The 24,803-nt window shown below is 46.5% G+C and overlaps 1 protein-coding gene across 5 annotated transcripts; it reads right to left on the bottom strand.

Annotated features, from left to right (window-relative positions):
• Nucleotides 1–1,147: 1,147 nt before the first annotated feature.
• Nucleotides 1,148–24,338, bottom strand: LOC120904596 (guanine nucleotide-binding protein G(s) subunit alpha). 5 transcript variants are annotated; one of them, XM_040314700.1, is made up of 13 exons: nt 24,026–24,289; nt 19,590–20,588; nt 5,968–6,154; nt 5,523–5,874; nt 5,287–5,448; nt 5,090–5,186; nt 4,901–5,021; nt 4,633–4,761; nt 4,364–4,543; nt 4,142–4,266; nt 4,001–4,074; nt 3,760–3,906; nt 1,148–3,682 (listed from the first exon to the last, which is right to left on the bottom strand). In XM_040314700.1, exons 4-12 carry the CDS (start codon nt 5,637–5,639, stop codon nt 3,760–3,762), a joined length of 1,152 nt encoding a protein of 383 aa, XP_040170634.1. In that variant the 5' UTR covers nt 5,640–5,874; nt 5,968–6,154; nt 19,590–20,588; nt 24,026–24,289; the 3' UTR covers nt 1,148–3,682. The 5 variants fall into 5 exon arrangements, with proteins under 5 accessions (XP_040170634.1, XP_040170635.1, XP_040170632.1 ...); XM_040314701.1 differs by having other exon boundaries at nt 5,523–6,154; nt 24,260–24,338; XM_040314698.1 differs by having other exon boundaries at nt 5,523–6,154; nt 24,035–24,289.
• Nucleotides 24,339–24,803: the final 465 nt, after the last annotated feature.

Here is a 24,803-nt window from a genome sequence, read left to right as displayed (position 1 = left end):
ACCACACCCCTGATCCACACCGAGCGCCGTGTTTGCTTTTGCCGTTTCCTGTTTGCCTTCAAGGACACTGACCCCCGTGGCGCTTTCCGTCCGGGAGTTCGGAGGGATTGTTTTGTTAAATATTTACCTCGCCGTTATTTCCCGTTGCGGTCCATTTATTTGCTTGCCTCTCTCTCTCTCTCTACCCTACTACTTTCCGTGCTGCCCTTACGAGATTCTAACATATATATATATATATATATATATATATATATATATATATATATATATATATATATATATATATATATATTTTGAAACAACAACAAATAAAAACAGCAAAAAATAGAACACAATGATCTGTGTGCGTGTGTAGAACTGTGTGTAGAAAAAAAGAAATAAGAAACGAGAATATGGAAACCTCATTTTGTGATTAAAAAACGGAAACAAGTGTCTGTGTATAGGAAGGGGATCCTTGGGCTCCAGCTGACTTGGTTTCATGATTCGTACTGTGAATTGGATTATCTAAAGTCTTATCCTTTGATTCTGTCTCATCTCATCTTCATCATCTTTCAACTTTTTACAGAACGGTAAATAAACCTTTCAGCAATAACCTAAGAGAATTTTATTCTGTTTCAAAATAACATTTTCACTAGTCCGCACCTCTTGCTACACTGTGCGCATCCTTCCTTTTTTTTCCCTCCATTCACGATTCTCTCACAACACCCACACACCCACCCACACACACAAACATTATCTCATCATTACATTTATCTACGTATTTTGCTAAAGCCACGCCACTCACACTACATCCCTCCCTCGCTCTCTCTCTCTCGTCGATCCTCTTCACTAGTTAGATTCCCTTCTGCACAACGTACACCCAATGCCTGCAATGCTGCTGCTGCTGCTTCTGCTACTACTGCTGCTGCCACACCGATCCAGCTACTGTTGTAATCACACAACACAACACACACATCTATATGGTGAGACACGTTTTAAAAATCTACATTTACAGCGAGCGTACGTAGTAGTAGTAGTGGACAACTAAAACAAAAACGACGAAAAAACGCACCCACCCCTCGCGATCGCGATCGTATGCATGTGTTTGTTGTTTGTGTGTAATTCTACATGTTTGCGTTTTTTTTCTCTTCTCTTTCTGGTTATAATCTTTTGTTTTTTTTTGTACAGAGTAGCAAAACAGAAATGTATTTTCTAATAACGAAACAAAATAAAATAATCATAACATAACAAGCAACTAACTCTTCCTTTTTACAACCCTTCCTCTCTCGACGAACCCTGCAGTTTGACTGTCAACAGATTAAAAAAAAAACTACAGCAACCCCTGTAACTTATATACGTGTATATCAAAAGAGACACACTACGGCGCTACTCTACGGAAAGGAAGGGGAAGTAAAACATTGCAGCTAAAACTTTCTCTTTACCTAAAACAAAACCTATGAAAACAAATAACAAATTCCTTCTACAACAGAGTCCTTTCCTTCTTCGCGCTCGTTTCGCTCGCATATTACGCGCATTACGCTTTCACGGGGTTGTGAGAGACCTACTGCTTTTTGCTCTCCCTCTCTCTTTCTCTCTTTTTAAACATAAACAATAGAAGGTAGAGTCTTATGGCGGCGCATGCGGTGATCTAGAGTTAATACATAATTGGTTTTACTGTGTATATGTATGTGTGTGTGTGTAAGTGTTGTGGGGGGAGAGGGGAGGGGGGGGGTGAGGGGAGAGTAGGACCGAATCTGTTTTCTTTTCCTTTCATACTAAACATTGCTCAGCGGCGTTGGACCAGGCCAGATTTAAAACATAACAACATTTTACCACAACGATACACACAACAGATGCGTGTGATGGGCGCGCCTGGGCTTATTAGCAAACAAAAAAATAAAACAAACAAACAAACAAACAAAACGAACAACTATAAAACATAAGAGCGAAATACTGAAATTCCAACAGCTACGTTGCGATAGTATTACTAAATCTACATCCCTTTTCTCTCTCTCCCTTCTTTCGTCCTATCTTGCTACCCAGTTCACAGAACAGTGTTGCACTTTATGTGTATGAGTGTCTGCGTGTGTGTGTGTGTATCTATGTATCTTGATTTGCCTGCACAATGAAGCTTTCATTCTCTGCAACTACAATTATCTCTCTCTGTCTCTCTCCTCTTTCGGAAGCAGCCAACTGGAAGCTGTGAAGGGAGCAGCGTCACGAATCTCCTTTTAGCCTACACTGTTTTGCTTGTTTCGAGTGAGCTTTTACTGTTGTATGCTGGATGTGTGTGTGTGTTTGTGGTACGATTTCTTCTACTAAAGCATTTGCTGCTGCTGTAACGAATGGCGCCCTTTGGTGGAAGGAAAGTAGTGCATCGTCTCCACCCTTTTGCCAGCACATTTACATTTGCACACGCACCCGGAGCGCTCCAGGGTAACAGCTAACCCTCTCTGTACAGCGCGCCACGTTACGATGATCGGGCGGCGATGGCCTCTTTATAGTGAGTGTGTGTACGTGTACTTGTGTGGGGTGGGATTTGTTTGTTTCATAGTTACTTTTATCCCACTAAAACCTAATTCTACACCCACCGATTTTATTGCACAAAAGGCTTACCTAGCAGCTCTCTTCTTTTTGTTCGGCCTTCCTATCTTTCTCTCTCTGTCTATTTATCTCTGGCCGTGTTCGGTAGACACTTAGCAGATCAGCGAGAACATGAGAAACTGTGCTGTGGTTATGCGCGCGTCTGTTTTATCCGTTTCCGCCCTCCCACCCGATCAAGCCATTAGTTTACAAGGAGTGCAAGCCCCCTTATATTCTTTCTTCTTCTCTTTTTCGTTTTACTTCTGCTTTTAGATTTGGTTTAGTTCGTGGGTAGAGGGTGCGGGAGGATAATGTTTCCCCACTTGCGCTGCTTATCCTGCCTTGCTTGCAACCCTTGCAACGAGATACACGTGACATCTTTGTTTTGTTCTGCTCTTGCTCCTTCTTTTTTGACTAATTTGCGCAATTCGACGGCAGTTGTTACTTTGTTGCTTCTAATGTCTCTCTCTCTCTCTCTCTCTTTCTCTGTGTATGTGTGATTGGAGGTGGATTTTAAATGTTTGCCTTTATACGAGCATTAGCGTGCCCGAACAGCGCCTACTATTGATTGCACCACCACGCACACGCGTGTTCGTCCACAGGCTCCGCACACGATGCCATCATGGCCGAATCTTATTTTCCGATGGGGATGTGTTTTTGGGATCCTTTTTGCCTCCCCCCCGGTCAACACGACCCGGTTGACCAGTAAATGTCACCAGTTGGTGTATGTTTTCCGAGCAGCGGGGGGCTCACTGTGTCGTCGTTTGTTCGTCCAAACGTTGTTCGTTTGCGTGACTGCGCGCACGTGTTCAGAGCAACATTGGTGTAGTTGCGCGATCTCGGTGATCTTATGCATCTCTCTATTGAGGGTTAGAGGAGGGTGTGTATGTGTGTACTGTGTGGGATGGTTAGAGGCATGTGTATTCGTGTGGATGTGTGTGTGTACTTGTTTGTTGTGTGCTTATGCATGTTCCATTTTTTTGTTTTGATTAATTCCTAATCAAATATTTGTTTTATTATAAAATTAGTATAGTTTGGCTAGGTTTGATATTTGTTTCACGATAGACACAACTAAAATGAGACGACCAAGTTGCTGTTGTATCGAAATCATTAAGTATATCTGAAAAGACACAACAAAAAATACGAATATAGTAACACAAACCGTTTAAAAGGGCCAGAAAGAAGATCCTTCCATACCTATAACAACTCATATTGCCGCAGATGCATCCGCTGAATGATGTCCCGACAATCGTTGAAAACTCTCTTGATGTTTTCCGTATCTACAGCGCAGGTAAAGTGTGGATAGCAGTAGTGTTTGCCATCGCCACTCGCTGTCGATATACGCTGCAAAAAGGGGAAGGGGAAGGGAAGAGGAGTTGAATTTATTTAACATATCGTCGCAGTGTAGCATGCATCTCCCAACACCGTCCCAACTTACCAAAAACTCGTCCCTTATAAAATATTTTGCTCTAATCACTTCTGGATCCTCGCCCATTTCGCACACGGCGTCGGCTGAAAGTAGGTGGAATGAACACGATATTAGTATGTGCTATGCGACACAGCAAAACCAGCATCCTACCTGGCGTCTGGTAACGGTTGAACTCGCCAAAGTAATCGGACAGCTTGCTCTTGCCTGCCTTTATCTTTTCGGCCAGTAAGTCTTGCTTGTTTAAAAACAATATAACGGATATAGTCCGTAACCATCTGTAAGGAAGAAAGAGCAAAAACACAAGAAAGCCCCACGTTATTGATGCAACTGTCCACTGCGCAGCAGTACTCCCACCGCGGACGCATTGCTTACCGATTATTCCAAATACTTTTAAACAGATCCAGCGACTCCCGTAGCCGGTTTTGTGTGGGATCTTCGCGCAGGACCATATTATAACTAGAGCACGCCGTCACGAAGATGATTGCTGTGACATCGTTGAAGCATTGGATCCACTTACGCCGCTCGTCACGCTGCCCTCCGACGTCGAACATGCTGTTTTGGGTGAGGAGAAAGGGCACGTGAATGTGGGAATGTAAGCGCAGGGACACGGATTGCTGCCGGCTGCCGCGGGCACTACTTACTGGAAATTCACTTTATCAACCTGAAACCTAGTTTCGAAAATGCCAGAGGTTAGCACACGACATCTCAGGATATCCTGCTCGGTTGGAGTATAGTTAGGCTGCTTGATTTCACTAACACGATCCAGAAAGCTGGCGGCGAAAGGGAAGCAAAACACGAACACGTTAGTACAACATTCCGTAATTCAGCCGCACTGAGGTTAATGAAGAGCGACAGTGGCGTGGAATCGTTTTGAGACGGTGGCGCTTCCGGATTCCCCTGTCAACTTACTATTTAGCACAATCAATTAATTGATACTCGTTCGATCGCTCGTACGTCTGCTGGACACCGCGATCTTTCCACAGCTCCTCGGTGTGCTCGTAGAATTCCGGTGGATAATTGAAATCAGGCCCTAAGAGTGAACGAAAAGAAGGGATTTAGTACGCGAAACGAACCATGTTGCTAGCTACGGCTTCTTACCTGACGCATAATCCTGAATGTAGTCTACCCGTGCCTGATTTTCCGGTTTCTCTAACTGAATAGGCGGCGTCAGTGTGCTCATTGCACCGGTAATTGTCTGCAGGTGGACGGGAAAAAGCAAATGAATCATTACTCCCGATCGAAGGCAGGGCACAAACAAGCATGGGGAAACCGATCTGTTTCCTCTCCCTACTCACCAGGATAGCATCACGAATGTTCTTCTTAATGTCCTCTATCTTCTGCTTCCGCTCACTGTCGGAAAACCCGTTCACGTGCAATATTCTCATCTGTTTCACGATGGTGGACTTGCCGGACTCACCGGCCCCGAGTAGTAACAGTCTGTGCGTCGCTCTGTACACCTGGAATTGGGAACAGCAATCGAGTTAAGGGCGTTTTCCATCGATGCATCACCATGCATAGACTTCTCCCTCACCTGTTTGTCCTTCTGGAGTTGCCGCGTAATCGCATCGCTGCGCCGTTTCTGGCTCTTGGTATCCTCGGAGCTGTTCGAGTCCGACTGTTTCGATCCGGCTGAGCCGAAGCAACCCATCGCTGACCAGGGCGCCCACCAGCAGGTGGCACCGCCTTCCGGTGACGTATCGGGAGACTCGGCCCCCCGCGCTTCACCGTTGCGAGCCAGCGTCTAGATGGGGTGCGATGTTTCCCGAGAACCCTCCGTCTTCGTCGCTGCTGCTGCTGATGCGTGTGTGGTGGTGGTGGTTCTGGTGTTGTTGTCCGTTTGATGGATCTGTCTTGCAAAGCCCCCTTTTGGACAGCTACAACCGCTTCGTTGGGTGTGGATTGCGTATGTTTTCTGGTTGATGTTTCGGCGATAGCTTCAATCCGTTTCCTACTCCAAGTTTCTGTTACTAACACACCTTTAGCGTTTTGCTATCTATCCGATGTGCCGCATACTACCAATCGCACTTTCCGGCTTTACACGCTCATGTTTCGTGTGTCTTGTTCGTGAAGATCGGTGTAACCCTCCGGGACACTGCCAGAGGTTTGGGTCCCGAGCAGCAACTACGGACAGCCACAGACTCCGGTGTCTCCTCGCCTGATACTCTGAAACGATAAGAAGAATCGAAACATTAGAGTCACACAATCGTCGGAAATTGTCGGAGATTGGTTGTACATATGTGGATGTGTGTATGTGTGTGTATGAAATTGTAATGCAAGGTAGGAAGGCTACACACTGTGTGTCTAGATCACGCACGCTCAGTTCGAATTCTAACCGACGCTGCTGACGTTAGGAGAACCTGATGCACTTGTTAATGAAATGTGTGCACAACCTCGTGCCGGGCGCGCAAGTCTCTCTCTCTCTCTCTCTCGCTCTCTCCCTCTACGGCTGATTGCCGGTTCTATGTCACCCTCCGTCCACGTTTCTACTACATCCACTTTGCTACTGGTTCTGGGCAAACGTTGGGAGTGGAAGGGAAGGAACCCGGAGTTTACACCCGTCATCGATTACGCGAAAGGGCTATCTTTTGCCTTTGCTGGGAAAGAAATGCGTGTCGGTTGCAGGTGGGGAGAGGCGAAACGAAATCGGGAAGGCGGCAACACCAGCACAAGGTACTTCACACGCGATCGGAAATGCGCGTAGACCGGACCCCGATGCCTTCTTAATGAACGGCCTGACGACGGAGAAGCGATGCGATACGAGGCGAATAATGTATCCGCCCCCGGGGGCACATGCCTGCAGGCGGTGCGGAGTACTGCAAAGCCTTTCGAGCATATGATATGGATACTATAAATAACAATATAATCGTCTCCAATTGTACCGTTCCTCTCGTTGCAGGTTCGAGGTGGTCATTCCAGGTGCGAAGTTATCAAAGGCTCTATATCGAACTATTAACCCTTCACTACATAAGACTTTGTAGATTTGTTACAAATCAATTGAGAGTTTCATAAAACTAATAACATTGATTACTGATATCGAAGAAACGCGTAAATATTAATGGCATAAAGTTATCTCCAGTAAAATCAATCATTGTTAACATCTCTTATTACATTTGTACTAAATTGTACTAAAAATTGTCTCACGCAGAGAAGAACAAGGCAAATACATAATTAATCTTTAATTACAAATGTTTAATGACCTTTGCAAATGCTTGCAAATCTCGAGCAAGAAGTTTTCTCAAAAAATAGCTCATCTTGTCAGATTCGATTCGTTCACTACTTTGTCGCTAAACGATCAAACGTGGCGATCAACGATTTATTAGTACTACCGAGCCAACTCGGTATATAAACCATGTTTCAAGTGCCATCTCCTCCAACAAGCCCGCTCGCACAGCACAGGTTTGTTTTCATATGCTTGTTAGTTTATTAGCTGCACTTCAAAATGCACTTCGGTGCAGTGAGTCGCACGAGTATTTAAACGCACACGATTCTGCGTTTCCACCCAACCCCTCCATTCCATCAACCACTTATCCAGCTATGTGTGGCCTGTGTTCCAGGAATTGAGCTACCCTCTTTTTTTTAATAGTACACTTCAACCATGTTATCATCTCGTTTCACCACCTTTGGTTTCCTTCTCACCAGAGCTCTCTCTCTCTCTCTCTATCTCTCGTTTGCGCTATCTCGCTGTTCACACCCTCTCTCTTTCTCTCTTACTCTCACAACCTTCAGCACACATTTCAGCTATGATTTGCTTTGCAACGGTTGTGGTGCGCGAGCGGCATTTAGCTGCTGCTGCTGCTGCTGCTGTTGATAATTATGCAATGTGAGAAAATTTGCTCAGTGTATTATCAATCGTCTTATATCCGAACCGATTGTCGCTCGGTGTGTGTCTGTGTGAGTGTGTCCGCCATCGCCGCATCTATGATTATCTAGCACCTGTCTTTCATCCCGCTCCAGTCTCGCGTCTCGCCCTCCTTACTCCCCACTCTCCCTGCTATACAGGCCACTTTGAAGCATTGTGGCGTGGTGCTGGGTGGATGGAGCGAGGCGGGAGGCTTTGTGGTTTAGAATCTCACCTCCTACCCCAAACCGCAAATGCCGCGTGTGAGGGGATGGAGTAGGAAGAAGCGACAAAACAAAAAAAAAATACGCAAAGCAAAAACGCGCCACCGCCGCCTCCCGCGCGCTATCCGGACTATTTTCATCCGGTTTTGAAAACATCATCTTGGTTTGTGTGTGCGGGGCAGCGACAGCCAGTTGGGGCGTACACTTACACACAAACGTTGTCAGCATCGTCTCACACTCGAGACTACACCCCGCACACCTCGTCCCTTGAACTGAGAAACGAATGTGCGCGGACAACGACGATGATGATAATGACTGCTTTGGAGGTGGTGCGATGAGGTGAGTGGCGGCGAGTGCATTTACGCACAATTATTCTCGCCTTTCAAAAATGTGTGATTCACAAACAGGGGCACAAACAACACAAACAAAAGCCGCATCAACCGGGTAGTAAGTGGGCGAGTCGAACAAAAACGTACCATTAAAAACCTTTGTTGAATAGTGGTAAGGTACTGTTTGTTTGTGGTCGAAAGAGTAGGACTTGAACTCACATCCTGTGGTGTGGCAGAACTAGCAGGCTTGCACAGGACCATACGTTCAACACAACAGAGTGGGCGTTGCAAAATCGTTTGCTTTTTCAACGGACGTTGTTGTCGAATGGACAACAGCGAATGGAAAGCGAATATTTAGAGCTTCACATCTACACGATTTACTACAAAACGGAAGTTAATGATCATTTTTAAATTCTTAGCATTAATTTTAAATCTTAATTTATGTTTTCATTACAGAACGTAACTATATTTTCTCGCTTTTCTTCGATATTTAAACATTATAATACACACCAACCGAGTCTAATTGACCGGTTTTGCTGATTGCAATTGCTACTATTACCCTAGACCATCATCGTACCGACGGACTGCTGATCATTGATTTGACCTCTTTTACTTTCGATTGAGTTATCGTGTTGACACTCACAGATCGAGCGAAGGTGGTCCCCGATTGCAAACGAGTCGAGTCACGCCAACTGGACAACAAATTTTAACCCACCTCCTGTTGCAGTTGCAAACAACTTTGGGTAATTTTCCGTACATTTCATTACATTTATTTCAAGCTGCAAATGAATAGAATGTTGCGAAAGGCCGCAACAATTACGTTACTGTGTTTGCCCCAAACATTCCATTAGACTACCTGGCATTGGCTTACCGATCGTTGGTCGCGCACGGCGGAATTTTGCAAATTGTAACCCCGCTGGATCGGGTTGTGGGGGACACTGGAGCTCGCCAAACACTATCGCGCAATCATCATCACAACTATCGATAATTTGTCTCTAGCTTCCATTGCTGTCGGGCTCGCTCAAGCAGTACGCAAACAAATAGATAATTGCTGGCGGCAGTCTAAGCCAGCAAGGCACGCCATAGAATTCTATCCGACGGCCCCATTTGCCCCATCGCCCCCACCTCTGGACACATTCGCCGGACGGACCTTTCTCCATCGTTTCTGGCGTCGTCCATCAGCACCATCGCTTTGCACATTCCAGTCCAGCAGCAGCAGCAGCGCCAGCACCGGGCTCGATTCTCAATTACACCTTCTCCCTTCTATTTGACAGCAATAGGGAGGAGGAGGGAGGGGGGCTATCACCGTGTTCGCTCGGATCATTCCTCCCAAGTAGTCACCTTACCCCTGCTACTACCGCTACTCCACCACACACTGATGATCGACGGTGATACAGAAATGCACTTCGGTTCTTGATTAGCATTAATCGATAGGTCGTCGGGCAAGGCGAGCTGGGTGAAATGTTACATGATTCTTTCAATTTCTTTCTCACCCACCCGGTGTGCCTCTCCATGAGGAAGAAGCACTGTTACGTGTGCCTGCTGATGGTTAGGATTCCACAGCCACATAACGAGAAGCAATTTTGGGGGGCTGAGCGCTTGTATATTTGCATTAAAATGGTTTCGTCCAATAATTGTGCAGTGTTGTCGTAGGCAAAGAACATTACCCATTTAGAGAAATGTAACAAAATTGCTACCAGCTAGTAAAGAGAGAAGGAATGATTGTCGTGTTTTATGAATATTACCAAAATAAATGCACATGAATATTGCATTTTGTCACAACGAAATGGGAATTTTATGCAGCCAACTAGAGGGCCGCTGTTTTGCACACATCAATGAAACCGGATGATCTATCATGGTCAGGAATGCATCCTTTCTCCTGGCTCAACTCAATTATTCACTCCACATCTCGGCCGATCTGTGTGCGCCGTCCGAGACAATACCCAACCCCGCCCAAAAGGGACGCGAGAAGCAGGGGGAGGGGGGCGGGGGCACAAAAACGATCATGCGCCACACACATACGACGACGACGACGGTCGCAGGGCAGCAAACTCGCGCGCCAACAAACCTGGAATGGAGACACACAGTTTAACAGTCTCGTCCATACGCCTTTCTCCTTTTCCTGCGGCCCGACTCGGTCTCGGTCACGATCGCACACTCAACGACAGAAGGGGAAGAGACCAGCGAGAGGGAGACGATTATGTGACCGGACTGTACAAGTCGACCGTGGACGATCATCGCCAATGCAAAACCGTCGCCAGTACGCATCTACGATTCCAACGAACCATTCCACAATCCACAATCTTCCAATCGTGATCGAGCGGATGCCAACCGTGCTACCCTTCCCCTGTATATATCGAGTGGGCAGGCAAAGCCATCAGCAACAGTTTGCTGTTTTCGCCAAGACAAAAGACCGATCCCCTCAACCGACCGCAAACGATCCATCACTCATCACCTTTCCATGCGACTGGGTGTAATACATTCATCCAAACTGAATGACACGATCATCGTGTGGTGTGCTGGTGGCCGCGATGTATTTCTCGCGGTTGGACGGCAGTTTAACTCAAGTCCAGTGAGGCAGAGGTGGGCAAAGCAGGTAAGGTGGCAAATATAATGTTAACAACATTAACACGAGCCCCGATTAAACGGTGTCCAACGTGCTGTAAAAGGGAAACCGGGCGGAAATAAACTGAGCTTTAGCGATAGAATGGACACCTGCACACAAGGCGATGGACAAACTTACTGCCCGAATCAACTAACGAAGCATTCATATTTACAAAACGCGCCGAAATAAAATTGCGAAACTCTGTATGTAAGTTATACGGTATGTGGAACGAAACGCAATGCTATTTGTTCTCCTGGGTAGTTTGAAAGCCAATTTTAGCACAGGACAGATTACCCCTAACAGTATGTAAAATATTACCAAATTTCATCCCGAAATCATGTAATATGTTGACTAATACATATTTTTTCTTAATAAAATATTACAAACCACCAGGCTGCTCCATTGGAAGTTTAAAGATTGTGGTACGATTTTCCTTGCCATCTCATTTGCTCTGCTAGTTTTGATCACTTCTTCTGCTTCAATTACGAGCTTTCGCCGTATGTAACCTCACAACAATTTCAATTATTATTAGCGCTGACCTTTGTAAGTACAATTTTGAAGGATTCCGTCCATTTTTAAACGTGGCTCAAACCGTGACTTGACTCAAGCATGGAGGTCATTGCCCGCTGTGCACACCAAATGGTAACAAATTCCCCTTAACATATCACAATTAACCACAAAAGGAAAAGGGGTTTATTCATATACCAATAAAGCACGCGGGCGCGCGTTCATGACGATGCTGGGAAGGTGAAATTAAAAGGTTCAATGCTGCACGGCATACACAGCCAGGATGATGTCGTATACATGTTTTACCCAGAAAGTGGAAGTTATTGTGGTTTACGCTAATCAATTGCATTACGTGTTATGGAATGCTTCCGGATGGATGAAAGAAATAAGAGAATATGTGTTGGGCCGTATGTTATTTATAGAAAAGGTCAGTGGTTTGTACTAAATGAACTAGATTGCTTCACTGTGCTTGAGATGGGATGAAAAAAACGGATTAATATTAACAAAAAAAAATTAATATTTAATAAAATAATAACTAAACTCATGAAAAGCTCTACAAAGCACAGTGAATCCCCCACCACAGTTGTTTCTTTATTTGAGTGAATCCTTTGCTTTCGTTGAAACAGAACAGGATATAGAATTGAAAATCAATAATTAAAGAACTGAATTCAATCAGTAGCGGGCAAGCAAGTAACACACACACACACACTGATACTGTAATCTCGTTTCAGTAACACACCACCGGCCGCCGCCACCACCAAAGAGAGTGTGCACCGTTCTAAAAGTGGCAAACGAACGCAAACCAAACGTTCGATTAATTATTCAACATTGCCCCCCCCCCTCGCCCCTTTCACGCAGTCGAGAACGCGCGGTACCATTAATCGAAAAATCAGATTCCCCGTAGCCATATTCCCGGTGCTCGAGAGAAACCGATCGCATGAGCTTTCACGCGAATCAATAGCGCAAAGGCATCCAGAGGCGCAATGCGCTAGAAAATTGTATAGGTCCGCGGGTGGACAGACGGGGGGGGAGTGTCTCGAGTAATGTTGACCGGTAGATCTCGGGCTGTCTTAAACTAATCGTTACGATTACAGCGCTTTTCGATTCATCCCAAAATATCATCCGCTGTGTCGTTCGTAACCCAAGCCAAGAAGCGTAAAGAAATAACGCAAAACAATACCATTTTCAGTTGTTCAACAAAAACATAATGGGACAATCGAGAAACAACACCCACGACCCACGAGCTAACCGTTGCCATTTTTCGCTCCAGTCCACTTACTGGTTGGTTGGCTGGGCGGTGTATTTTCACCTGCGTTCATTGATGAGCTTGGCGACGCAGCAGCGGCGGTCGGGTTGCTCTTTCTTGCTAACACTCGAACCGAACACCACAGTGGAGAGAGGGATAAACGAGGAGAGAGTATGAGGGAAAAAGCTCCAAAAATAAATAGACCCCCCCCTCCCCCTATGCTCCCACTCACCCCAACCCCGCTCATTCAAAATTTGCGTCCGTACGATTGATGTACGTACGTTACGTCACCAAACACGACCACCACCACTCACCCACCCGGCCTAACCGCAAATGACGACATGGGCCTTACAAGAATCGCTAAGAGATAAAAGATAATTTTTATCGTCATCGTGCCCCAGCGTGTGTCTCTAGCTGGTTGGTTGGCTGGTTGGTTGGTTGGGGGAAGTGCACTATTCTTCCCATTCGTGCCCGGGCTCAATTCGGTCTGATTGCGTACATGCACGCCAAACTAGGGGCCAAAAGACGTGGGCTGGAGATACCTCACACTGTTCTGAGACTGACGTTTTGCTGAGCCGTCCAGGAAGGAAGGAGCTATAAAGTATGGCACAGGTGTAGTGTGGTGGATATCTTTTTGTTTTTATTGCTCGCTGTCCAGCCGAAGAGATGGCAGAATGGCAGCAAAAACATATCCAATCGATATGTGTTAGTACTGCAGGACAGACAGTAGAAACAGTAGAAGAGACAGAGAGGACACAGCGAGAGAAATTAAATTGCTGGTAAAACAGGGAAGGGAAAGAGCTTAACAGATGTTGTTTCTGGGCTTACCTGGCCCCTGCGCGAATCCGTCAAAACCCGCCGCACACCTTAATCGGCCTTAAGCGGCCAACCCACCATTGAGCCTCCGGTTATCAACCGAGGAAAAGGGATCAATGGGCAGGCGGGGGCACATTGGGACGAATATAGTAGCAGCAGCAGCAGAAGCACGGGTCGAATTCCCCATTCCGTACCTCGTAGTACATAGCAGCGGCGGCGGCAGCAGCAGCAGCAAATGAGACGAAAGAAAAGCGTGGGAAAAACAACCCCGTGGCTACATGGTCGGTGAGTGGGTTGCTCTTTTTTTTTTGTTGTTGTTGAATGGGGGAGGGGGAGTTGCGGGGGAGTTGATAGGTTAATCCGGGGGTGGTTGGGGTTGTTTTTTGGCGGCGCGTGGATCATATTAGGTAGAAGCATTTTATTATACGCCCAATTATTAAATAAACATTGTTTCTCAGTACTGCCGTGCAACAGCAGATGGTGCCGTGACTAGGATATACAGTTGTAACAGTTGAGTGAAAATTGGAACCCTCCGTAAGCCTTGCTTGTGTGTGTGTGTGTGATTTTGCTTCAATGTGTAATGCACACTCTGGTTAGACTTCTTCCTATTTTTGTGATTTTTTAGGGAATCATTAACCCCACCCTCCATGGGGTCATTTGGACCCCCAAAAAGAAGGATATCGTGTGCATTGGGTTGAAGGTTCGGAATGGATTCTCGGATTTCTCGTCTTTTCTCCAATCACGATTGCTTCCTTCCTTCCTTTTCAACGACGACGGAGCCTTTTTTTGTGCGCCTTTCGCCCTAAGGCACCCGAGCTGAGAGTCGAGAGTAAGGGAGAAAAGCTGCCTTTTTGTTGTTGCTTGGTGGTGGATGGATGAAATGGTGTGAATGAGAAATACCCAAAATCATGGGTCTCATGCTTCAATGTTATGAAATTCTTACCACACAAACGAACCACAACAAAATGCATCATTGATTCGACCTTCGTCTCTATATACTGCATGAATATTTGAGGCACTATTGTGAGCAAAGCAAACGACTTTGTAACGTAAAAGTTCACACATTAGAGACCATCAAACCATTTCTAAATTGCAGCCAAAGAAAGCGACCACCAAAGTCTAGCCAGTTTCAACACGTCATTGCAAGCTTATCATCTGTGATAGCACCCGCCCACACACAAACACAAAAACTCGTGTGTGTGTGTGTGTGTGCGCGCGCTTGTTAGTCATCGGTGCCAATGTGCCAAAGTGAAGCTCCGTCCCTATTAGACCGTAAATCTGACTATCGGGGACCGTTGCAGCACATTTCGTGTAAAACCTGTTCGTTATCATTGTTTCGACCTCGACGTCTTGATTGGATGGCAGCAGGCGTCTGGGCAATGGCATCGGGGAGGTGACAGTCGTCGCCAACATGCAAACAATAACAACAATGATCACGGTGGAAAGTTGGACGGACCCTTTCGAACTGCGATCCAGCTCGTAGGGCTCTGAGTCACCGCGACGATGCTTGGGAATTGGATTTCTGTTAATTATGCATTTCGAGGGCGACAATTAGCAGATGGGCTGCGATGCAGTTCCTCTTCCTGTCCAGCAGCCAGCTTTGAAGAAAGCATTCATTACCGCGACTCACAGCTATTTACAAAGCCATTAGCATCGCGTATTATAATCCAGATGTTACCGGAATCTATGATTCATCCCCTCCACGCACAACAAATCCAAAGACCAAGGGTGAGAATTAATTGTTGTCCAATATTTAAACCATCCCCCCTCCCTTTCCTTGTTTTGAAACAACAACCAGACACAAAGCGTATGAAAAACGCATGTGACAACGAAACCAATCAAACGGCATTTTTGTTTTTTCTTTCGGAAATTGTTCATCATTGATAACAGGAGAGGACACTAGATCGGGTTGAAGGTGTTATGATTTGCGAGGTGTGACTCATGTTTATGGATGTTGTTTGCAAGTCGTTTTGGGAGTGTTTTAACCGCCCCATTGGGAATATAAAACCAATGCATGATTCACACACCAGTTTAAGTTCCTCCGGTTGTATGAATTGATAAGAAAGCCATAAAAAGCATTTAAATGATGCATTAGGCACCGCATATTTGAAAAATTCGTCGCTTAAAAAGCTTATACATCAATAAATCAAAAGTGACACATAATTAATGTTTGATATGATAATAGATAAATAATACTTCCGTATCTAGCAATACTTATGCCAGTTTTTACATTCCACTCTGTACATTCTAGTGTTAATTGAAACCATAAAACAAAATATTAAATCTACCAACCACTAGGCGTCTCCATAAAGTTCTCAAAAAAAAAACGAAAACACATGAAGTCCTAGCGTCAAACACGAAGTTGTTTCCAACAAGGTGTTGTATTTACACCGCGTAGCAATCAATGTGGATTGGACCACTCTGAACAACACAGATCGAAGAAAAGAAAAAAAGCTATCAATATCATCGCTGAGTTCAGCAGTCAGTTGATTGGCCCATGGAGGAGGAGTGTATCCAGAAGTTTGGGAAGCGTTTCGGGAAGCACATTAGCACATGCTGGAGATCAACTCACCCGTGTGTTGTAACGCTCTGCCTCTGAGTTTATGATCTACTCAGTGTACCAGGGTCGTGAGCAGTTCCTGCTAATTCAATCTTCTAGTCTTTAGCTCTCTCTCTCCCGCTCTCATTCTCCCTCACTGTGAAGTCAAATTTTATAAATCCTCAATACAGGAGACGCAGGGTATACAACAGCACACATACACACACGCAACGACGAAGCACTTTAAGGCTAAACAAGCAACAGAGCACCCTAAAGAATGGTCGCTGGTGCTTGAGCAGATGCAATTAGTGTGCTCGTCCGTCTTTTACGTACAACTCTCCCCCTTGCGTTGCGTTGTGTGTGTGTGTGTGTGTGTGTGTGTTGAATCTGGAAGCTATACTCACACACAGGCTGGCACACATGGGGCTGAACATGTGCGAGCAACTGACCAGCAGGGCTGGAAGAAGAGCCACACGATTCAATCTCCCACAAATCACCTTCCACCTTCCTGTAGGATCGTAGCGCGGGAGGGGTGAGATAACCGCGAAAAAGATAGACGGGAGCGCGAGCACACACACACACACACAGGCACGTGCGTGATCAAGCTCTCTGCGTTTCCGCGGAAGTTACCTTGAGAGCGATAATGGCTGGGGCGCGTTACTGAGAAAGAGAAGCGCTCTAGTACATCGGTTTTACAGCCTTCGCATGGCCATTGTGAGTATGGGGCAGTGTGATACGAAAGACTGGTAGTTATTTGATACATATTTTAACAATTTGTACGATTTTAAACACAGCTAGAGGAATTATGCTCCCCACTCCGTTCTCACCAAACAATAGCCTGAAGGAGACATATGGAAAACATCTCACCTACTCAGATTCTTCATCTCATTGCAACATGTCTCTCACTACGGTTACATCTCACTGCTGCTGCTCTCTGGTCGTTGGAAAAACAGAGCAACCAACGGCTGGAAGGAAAACTCACCCTCACTCACTATGGAAACTGGCGAGGTGCCACCGGAGGCATTGGTGCTCTTGTGACTCTTCGGGATAGTATGGAATTTCCTACACGCTGGGGAGAGCAAGCTTCTCTGAGAACGGAACCAATGTGTCCTTTTTGACAGGATAGGCCTCTCTCCTGCCACGGGAAAAGTTGGAATGGAATATCTTGCACACAGGAAGGAGGCAAGGCGATATCTTTTCTGTCTTTTTTAGATGCTTGAAGCCCAACTAAGATATATGTTTGCCACCAAAAATGCCCTATTCTGTGCATTGGAAGGCTTCAGTCGTCTGCAAGAGTATGTCCAGCAGGAAACATTCCAGCACACTCGAGCACACTGGAGAGGTATACACACATACACAGAGAGGAAAAACTGCTCTTTCAGCATTGGATGGATGTTTGGGGAGAGCAGCAAGCCAGAGCAAGACTGAAGAAGAGACATTAGAGCCAAATCTCTTGCCGTTCCTGCCATATTCCAGGGATGGAAAAGCATGGGCCACAATAAAATGAGGTCCTTTTATTGGGTGGGGGGAGGCCGCATTCGGTGTGCCCCGAGAGACCAGACACTCATTGGATGTTGAGAGTGAAGTGTGAACGAATCACAGTGGTTCCTTCGATGATCTTCCATGCCTGGTGTAGTGCACGCTAAGCTTATGCATACAAACAGGCATTCCCTCTCTCTCTCTGGTATTCAACCACACACAACCAGGCATACAGAGGCACAGTTAAAAGCACATTGTTGCTGGTGGGCATTGGTCACCTATTGCTCACAGGAAGCCGTAAGACTTCAAGGACTAAAACATGTTCACCGAAGTTCAGCTCTACTGTTTGCATTTACATTCTCGGCCAAATTCTATGAACTAACTTTACGGGGCAATGTCTTAAAATGTCCTTAAATGTCCTAAAAATAGGAACAGTATGTAAAAAAAACCAAAGGATACTAAACAGCCCAAGGAAATGTACAACAGCGCTCCCCCCAAGCAGTCCAGAAAGTCGATTTTCAGAAGGTCAACGTACGGGGCGACACTCTTGCCATCCCAACTTCTACTCTTTGCTTGTTTCTCTTCACTTTCTCCCAATTCTCTCTCTCTCTCTTTCTCTCCCTTGTTCCTTCCCTCTCCCTCCTCACCATCAATCTCGCTCTCTCCCTTTCCTCCAATTGCTCTGTTGCTTCAAAATGTTCTAATCGTATTGAGCCGTTCTCTCCCCCTCTTTCCCCCTTTTCCCTATCCTCTTCGCACGTCCAAGGGTGACTTATGGATGGTTTAAACAAAAAAAAGGAAAACAGAAGAAGAAAAAAACAGCCACCGGGTGCGCAACCTGGGAGCACAGCAGAGAGACCCTTTTTTATAGCCCCTCCTAATAGTCGATAATAATTTTCTATAAAAAGAATCGTAAAAGCTTGGACAACTTCACACAGGCGGCGGCAACGGCGGCAACAAAAACACGGCAATAAATATTGATCTCGCGTTGGTCTCGCAAAAGGAAATTCCTGGCGGTGGTGGTGATTGCAGCGCGTCGGTTTTGGGAGAAGCGTTTTGGGATGTCTTTTTCGCCGATTAGCTGGCGAGCATGACTAACAAAGACTAGTGATGTGCTTTCTGGAGCGCACCCTCGAAGTCGATCCCAGTCCAACTATTGTAAGTATGATTCGGAATTTGAAAAAAAAAATGGGAACCACTAGTTCCGCCCGATGTCAGAGTCATCCGGAGTTGTCCGGAGTTGTCCGGCGTCGGGTGGAGTCGGGTGGAGTCGTCTGGGATCGTCTGTAGTTGTCCGGATTCAGGTGGAGTCGTCCAGAGTCGATCGAAGTAAACTGGTGCCGTCCGATGCAGTGTGCTTGTGATCAGGCAGTTCATTCCGTTGTGTTTTTGTCTTACAGTCTGCCTGTACTTCGTATCCAGGAGACTCCCGATGACTCCGACTCCGTTCGACTCCAAGCGACTCCGGACTACTCTGACTCTGGGCTACTCCAGGCGATTTCTGGACAACTCCAGACGATTCCGAACGACTTTGGGCAATTCCGGACGGCATCAGACGATTCCGAACAACTCCGGTTATAAGATGGTTCCAAAATTATTGGAGTCGAATCGAAGTCGACTCCGAATTTTGGCCAATTTTACCCATCACTAGTACAGTTTAGTACAGTACAGTTGAAAACAAGTTTAAAAGAAAAGCGAAATAATAGTACCGATGATTCTACCATAAGTTTCCGTCAACTCTATTAAATTTCCAGGTGGAAAGATATTGCATTATTTATTCTGTTGATTTGCAGCAAATCGAAACCAAAATTGCTCTTGCATTATGTCTTACGCCTCAAAATCGACGCCGTATAATCAGGAAACGGGGCCTTAGACACGTAAAATGCTATATATACTTTCGCTTAAGGTAGTTAACCCCTTAATAGGTAGTTAATCCAATTCCAAGGAATGTGTTTCAAGGACTTGAACCTATTGCTACTTAGAGGCGAATAACAAACGGTCACTTTTAAAATTACCTTCTTTTACTCGTCTCAGGATACGCGTTGCTTGACCGCGCTTTGCTGTTACTGTGTTACTCGAGGATTATTCCTGCCTAATTAATTACTGCACAATGGTGGCCAATTGCTGTCGCGTTGTTTGTGAGGTATATCTCTCAACCGGATTGCAGGCTGACGATCGCGGCAGAGGCTCGTAGGGACAGCACACACGGAAACGGACGTGTTTCTTCTTCTTCTTCTTCTTCTTTTGCTAATTTTTCACACACTTTAAGCTTACTTTTACACTGCACTGTTAACAGCACATCATCTTTTTTTTTTCTTTCTTATTATTAAATTACAACATTACACTTTCCACCCACACACACACGCACTAAATCGGTACACAATAGTAAAAAAGCAAACCTCACACAGTAGGCAACACAACACAAACACACACTGGGGGATCGATCAGGGACGATGGTGCGCGAGGCCGTTTTCTTCCCAAAGTAGATGTCTTCAGGAGGAAATCCTTCGGGCGCTTGGTGCGCTCGTTGCCCCGGTACCGTGTCCCGTCGTCAAGAGGAAGAAGCTGCAAAGCAGTGAAGTGTTACATTTGTGGCCCTGCTCCCCGTTTACCAGGGTAGAAGCCACAGGACACAGGACACTACACACACACTCACACACTGTCTCACAATCGAAAATAAAAGGCAAAAATCAAGGATGACCACGTTTAGGGCCGCTTTTCTTCGCGTTTCTTTCGCTGTTTCGCGTTTGACAGCAGCAGCTAGCTACCGGTTGCTATTGATTCGCTCTCTCTCTCTTCCCCCGGGGGCCGCCCACCTTCTGCAAGAGTAGAGCTGGGGTGTGTTTCTTCTTCTCCTTTTTTTCCCTATCTGGTAGTGTTGCACACACGCTCCTCGCCTACTGTTTGATCGCACGCACACACACACACACACACTCTCCTCGCTAGGAGGCTAGGCAGGAATCAGAACGTCGGACAGACAAACACACACGCACGCACGCACTGCACACTGCAAGCTGCAATAAAAAAGGGAGGAGGGGAAAAGGAAATTGTTAACCGAAAAGAAAAGGTGGCAAAATTCACAACAGCAAAAAAAATCACGTAAACAATGTATGAGCGAAAGACCGCACACACTATATTCACACAAGTTTGTCACCGGAATACAATCTTGCTAGCAATTAGATTTTTTTTCCATTTTCCGTGGAAATCACCCTTGGTGAGGTGAGGAGGGCACTGGTTGCACACATTCACACAAACACACACACACGGACACGCACAGACAGCTGCTGCCGCGGCTGGTGGTTCGACTTTTCGTGAGTTTTCACGGGTATGTTTTTCTTTGCTTGAACCAAAAAAGCTCCTCATTCCTTAGCTGACTATCTCGCGACAACTCAGCGTGACCTTACACACTAAAGTTTTTCCTCCCCCATTTTCCCCGTGTGAAGCAGCGTGCACTTGCTCCAGAGGAAAATTCCCTAACAAAAGCACTGCCGAAAAGCGGAATACGCGAAAACCCGTTTTCACGCCACGGTGAGTCACGCGCGCGCCGCTCACTACGCTCGTTGGTTGGCTGGAGGCCTTCTCACCAGCAGCTCACCAGCAGCTCACTCGTTACAGCTTCGCAAAGCTCACGGTCGCACACCAGTCAGCAGAACCAGCCATCCCCCCCTCTCCAAGTTTGTATGTGTGTGTGTGTGTGAGTGTGTGTGAGCGTTTCGTGCACACACTTTGCTCGTGATTTTCACACGCGCAAACATTCACAACGTTCACATGCACGCCGCTGTTACTCTACGGTACAAACGGTAAACTGCTGGGTGCCCGTCTCACTTCCCCACCCTCTTCGCAGCACAAGCACCAAACTTTGTCTCACTCGCTTGCTCTTTACATCGTTAGCACAAAACAACCCTCCTTTTTCTAGGGGGACAAAATACACACTTTGTTATCCACTTTGCTCACGGGAACACCTTGCACAAATACACACACACACACAAACATACACAAACAGACACACAGAGACACCCAGGCAAACACATCCAAGCATGCAACATTTGGAGGACAATTTTAGATTCTTATCGAACGATGCAAAAGACTTTTGTTCTCACTCGCTTTGCCATTACTTTTCTCACTTTGGGACGTTCCGATATTCACAAGAGTGCAAAGCAAAAAGGCCACACACACACACACACACACACACACACACACACACTGGGTGCTAAGAGGCGCCTCAGCCTCCCTTTCTTTACCCAAAGCGCCAAACCGTTCCTCACGAGGGGTGCACACAGGTGGTGTCTTTGCTTCGTGCACAGCTTCCCATCGACTGCATCTCGCAACCACTGAGACGGGGCCTGCTGGTATTGTGTTTTTTTTTTTGCTCGATGGGTGGGGGGGGGAGGGGGATTTGAGCAAACCATTTCTCACACTCCCACACACACATACGCGCGCGCACAGCGATGGGACACACACGAGAAAGAATGGGGCACAAACACACACACACACACGCGGGGACATGCAAACAGCTATTTCCAGAAGGCGCATAGAATCTACTACTACTACTACTACTACTACTGTTGGCTCCCGTCTTTCAAAAGGAACGGAAGTGGTTGCCCATTTCACCCCTTCGTCGAATAGGGCGGACGAGGCCTTTCGATTACGATGGCAACAACGGGGCAGGAGGGGGGGGGGGAGTTTAGTAGTAGGCGCTGAACGATTTCCCTATGGGTACCTTCTTTGCTGTGTGAAATCCATGACGACCTTTACCCGTTCGATCGAAGGACCCCAACCCAACAGGGCGAGAGCGATTCATGGGAGAGCGCCCGACACATAGAGAGAGAGAGAGAGAGCGCGTGAGCATCGAAAACAGGCACGGGGCGAGAGCGAGTTCGAACCTCCCTCCCCCACCCGAGGGCGAAGAGGCACAAGAACATCAAGAGCTATCAAAATTGATTTCGCGAGCCGCGGACACTCCTCGGTAACCGGGGGGAGGGGGAGGGGGTACTTTTCCAGCCCAGCTTCAACCCCGCCGCGGTCGTGCTTTGGGGCCGTTTTCACGTTACTGTACAGCAAACGTTCACGAACGAAACTTTCACGGTCAAAGCGTGTAAGAATTGGAAAAAGTCGTGCATCACACACACACACAGTCAAACACACGCACGGAATACACTGAATGCGCTCTCAGTGACACCCTGCTTTGGAGACGCCTGTGCCGGAGCTGGAGCTTAAAATTCTCCTTCTGTGTTCCAGGAGGTGCAGGGGGGGGGTATTTTTTCCCTTACCAATCACCCTCCTGGCTAAACTACTGCAACTACTGTGTGTTCGATCTCAACACCCACCGCCGCCGTAATAACATTTTTCTTTTCAGTGTTGATTTTTTTGTTTCTTTTTTGCCTCGAAATTAGTACCAACACATTCGCTCTCTTTCTCTGCCCTGTGTGGTGTAAGCACTGTTACCACTACCAACAGTTACACCAAGCGCACTGGCGCACTACTACTACCAGTACTAATCGTGTGTGCGCCTGCTGCTACTACTCTCGCTCCTTTGCTTACACACACACACACATGCTCACTCGCAAGCAGCATTTTAGTACGTGCACAGCAAAACTGTGCGCGCTCGCTCTCTCGCTCTTTCTCTCTCTCTCTGTACGTCCGTGCGACAGCGCTCTCTCCCTCTCACGGTCAAGTGCGCGCGCGGGCCCTCTCATATACACACGCTCTTTCTCTCTTTCACTCTGTAGCGCGTTAGCGTGTTGGCTCTCTCTCTCTCTCTCTCTCTCTCTCTCTCTCTTTGTACTGCTGCTGATTTTATTTTGTTCCAAAAGGTCGTGTGTGTGGGTCTGTGTGTGTGTTTTTTCCTGCTCGCCTACTTCCACTTTGCACGAATTTTCACGGGCTTGCTAGAGCTGCGGGTGCGCTGGAGGTTTTACTGCTGCACGGAGGGCAAATCACTACCCCACCCTCACCATCCTTCTTTTTCACCCCCATCCCGACCCAGGCAAGGGGGTTGAAGTTGTTCTTTTCCTGCGATTCCAGTTGTATTCCACCCTTTAACAGCCCACCCCACATCGTAACACGGGTGATAAATTACGCACACGAAACAAACACATACACACACACACGGCAAAGGTGCTGCAGCAGCTAGAGCAGAGACAGACACACCTGTAATGTCGTGCAATAGCTTGCACGAACGCACGCACGCACCTCTCTCTTTCTCACGGGCACACAAAAACACACACACACACACACACACGTACGCACACGGTAATACAAGGGGCCCTATGGGCGCTTTTCGATAACCACTTTTGCGACGGGGTTTCTTCTCCTTTTTTGCTCTGCACCACCCCGTGTGGGTGGGTTGCCAAAATTGAAGGGGAGAGAAAGGAGGGAGGTGGTGTTGTGACCAATGTTTCTTCCACACAGTGGAGAATCCCTTTTTTTTGCCGTTCTGCTGATGGTGTACCTTTCGTACCACAGGACAGGAACAGACACACTCACAGGAACCGTTCGTGCGTGTGTGCGGCGCTGACGGGCGTTGAACGGAGTTGGTGGGGGGAGGCAGGCGGGCGGACGAGGGTGCTCCAGCAACCAGAATTTCGCTCCAGGCACGAAATCGTGCACACACACACACGCACACACACGGTACGAAATGGCCGGAGGGATTGTGAATTCACCGTGCGCGAAAAGTAATACACACCCTCGCAGTAGGCAAAACTCTCTGCTGAATTTTGCGATTGCAGTGAAAGCTCGCTTATCCGGGGGTGGTCGTGTATCGAAGGCGGCAGGTTAGCTCACGGCAGCCGGGCCTGTCACGAGATCTGTGGAAAAAGTGATGGCAAAGTAAGGGTGGGGAGCTTTTCCCGTGCGTTCATTTGAGGGTAAAATTGGTAAAACTTGTTTTGCACAAATTTCGGTCAACAGGACAATAATGCTTAAGGGGAAAAGTGCATTTTATTGCTTGAAAAGCAGTTGCTGAAAATTGTTGAGCTGTAAAAACAGGACGGGCAAGCAAACGTCAAATGTGACACCCTTGCCCTGGTTGCCAGCTGATTAGTTGTTTTAGTTTGTAAATAAAAAATTATCATTTTTTTTCAAATTTTCTTCGAACTTCACGATCCTGCTTGTAATTTAAAATTCTACTCAATTTTACTGTCCTTTATCACAGATTTTAAGAAATAGAATAAATAAAAAAATGAAATCCAGGGGCATTTTCCATAGTACTTTTTTTTAAATTTTCACTT

The sequence above is a fragment of the Anopheles arabiensis genome, chromosome 3, assembly GCF_016920715.1.
Source record: "Anopheles arabiensis isolate DONGOLA chromosome 3, AaraD3, whole genome shotgun sequence".
In the NCBI taxonomy this organism is placed as follows: Eukaryota; Metazoa; Arthropoda; class Insecta; order Diptera; family Culicidae; genus Anopheles; species Anopheles arabiensis.
This window is presented reverse-complemented; position numbering and strand designations above follow the sequence as displayed.

Bases quoted from the DNA above. Each gene is read 5' to 3' on its own strand.
- LOC120904596 (XM_040314701.1), bottom strand. From the start codon at position 5,639: ATGGGTTGCTTCGGCTCAGCCGGATCGAAACAGTCGGACTCGAACAGC. The intron at 5,449-5,522 runs GTGAGGGAGAAG...TCCCAATTCCAG, and splicing joins AACTCCAGAAGGACAAACAG to GTGTACAGAGCGACGCACAG. The intron at 4,544-4,632 runs GTAAGTAGTGCC...CACCCAAAACAG, and splicing joins GTTGATAAAGTGAATTTCCA to CATGTTCGACGTCGGAGGGC.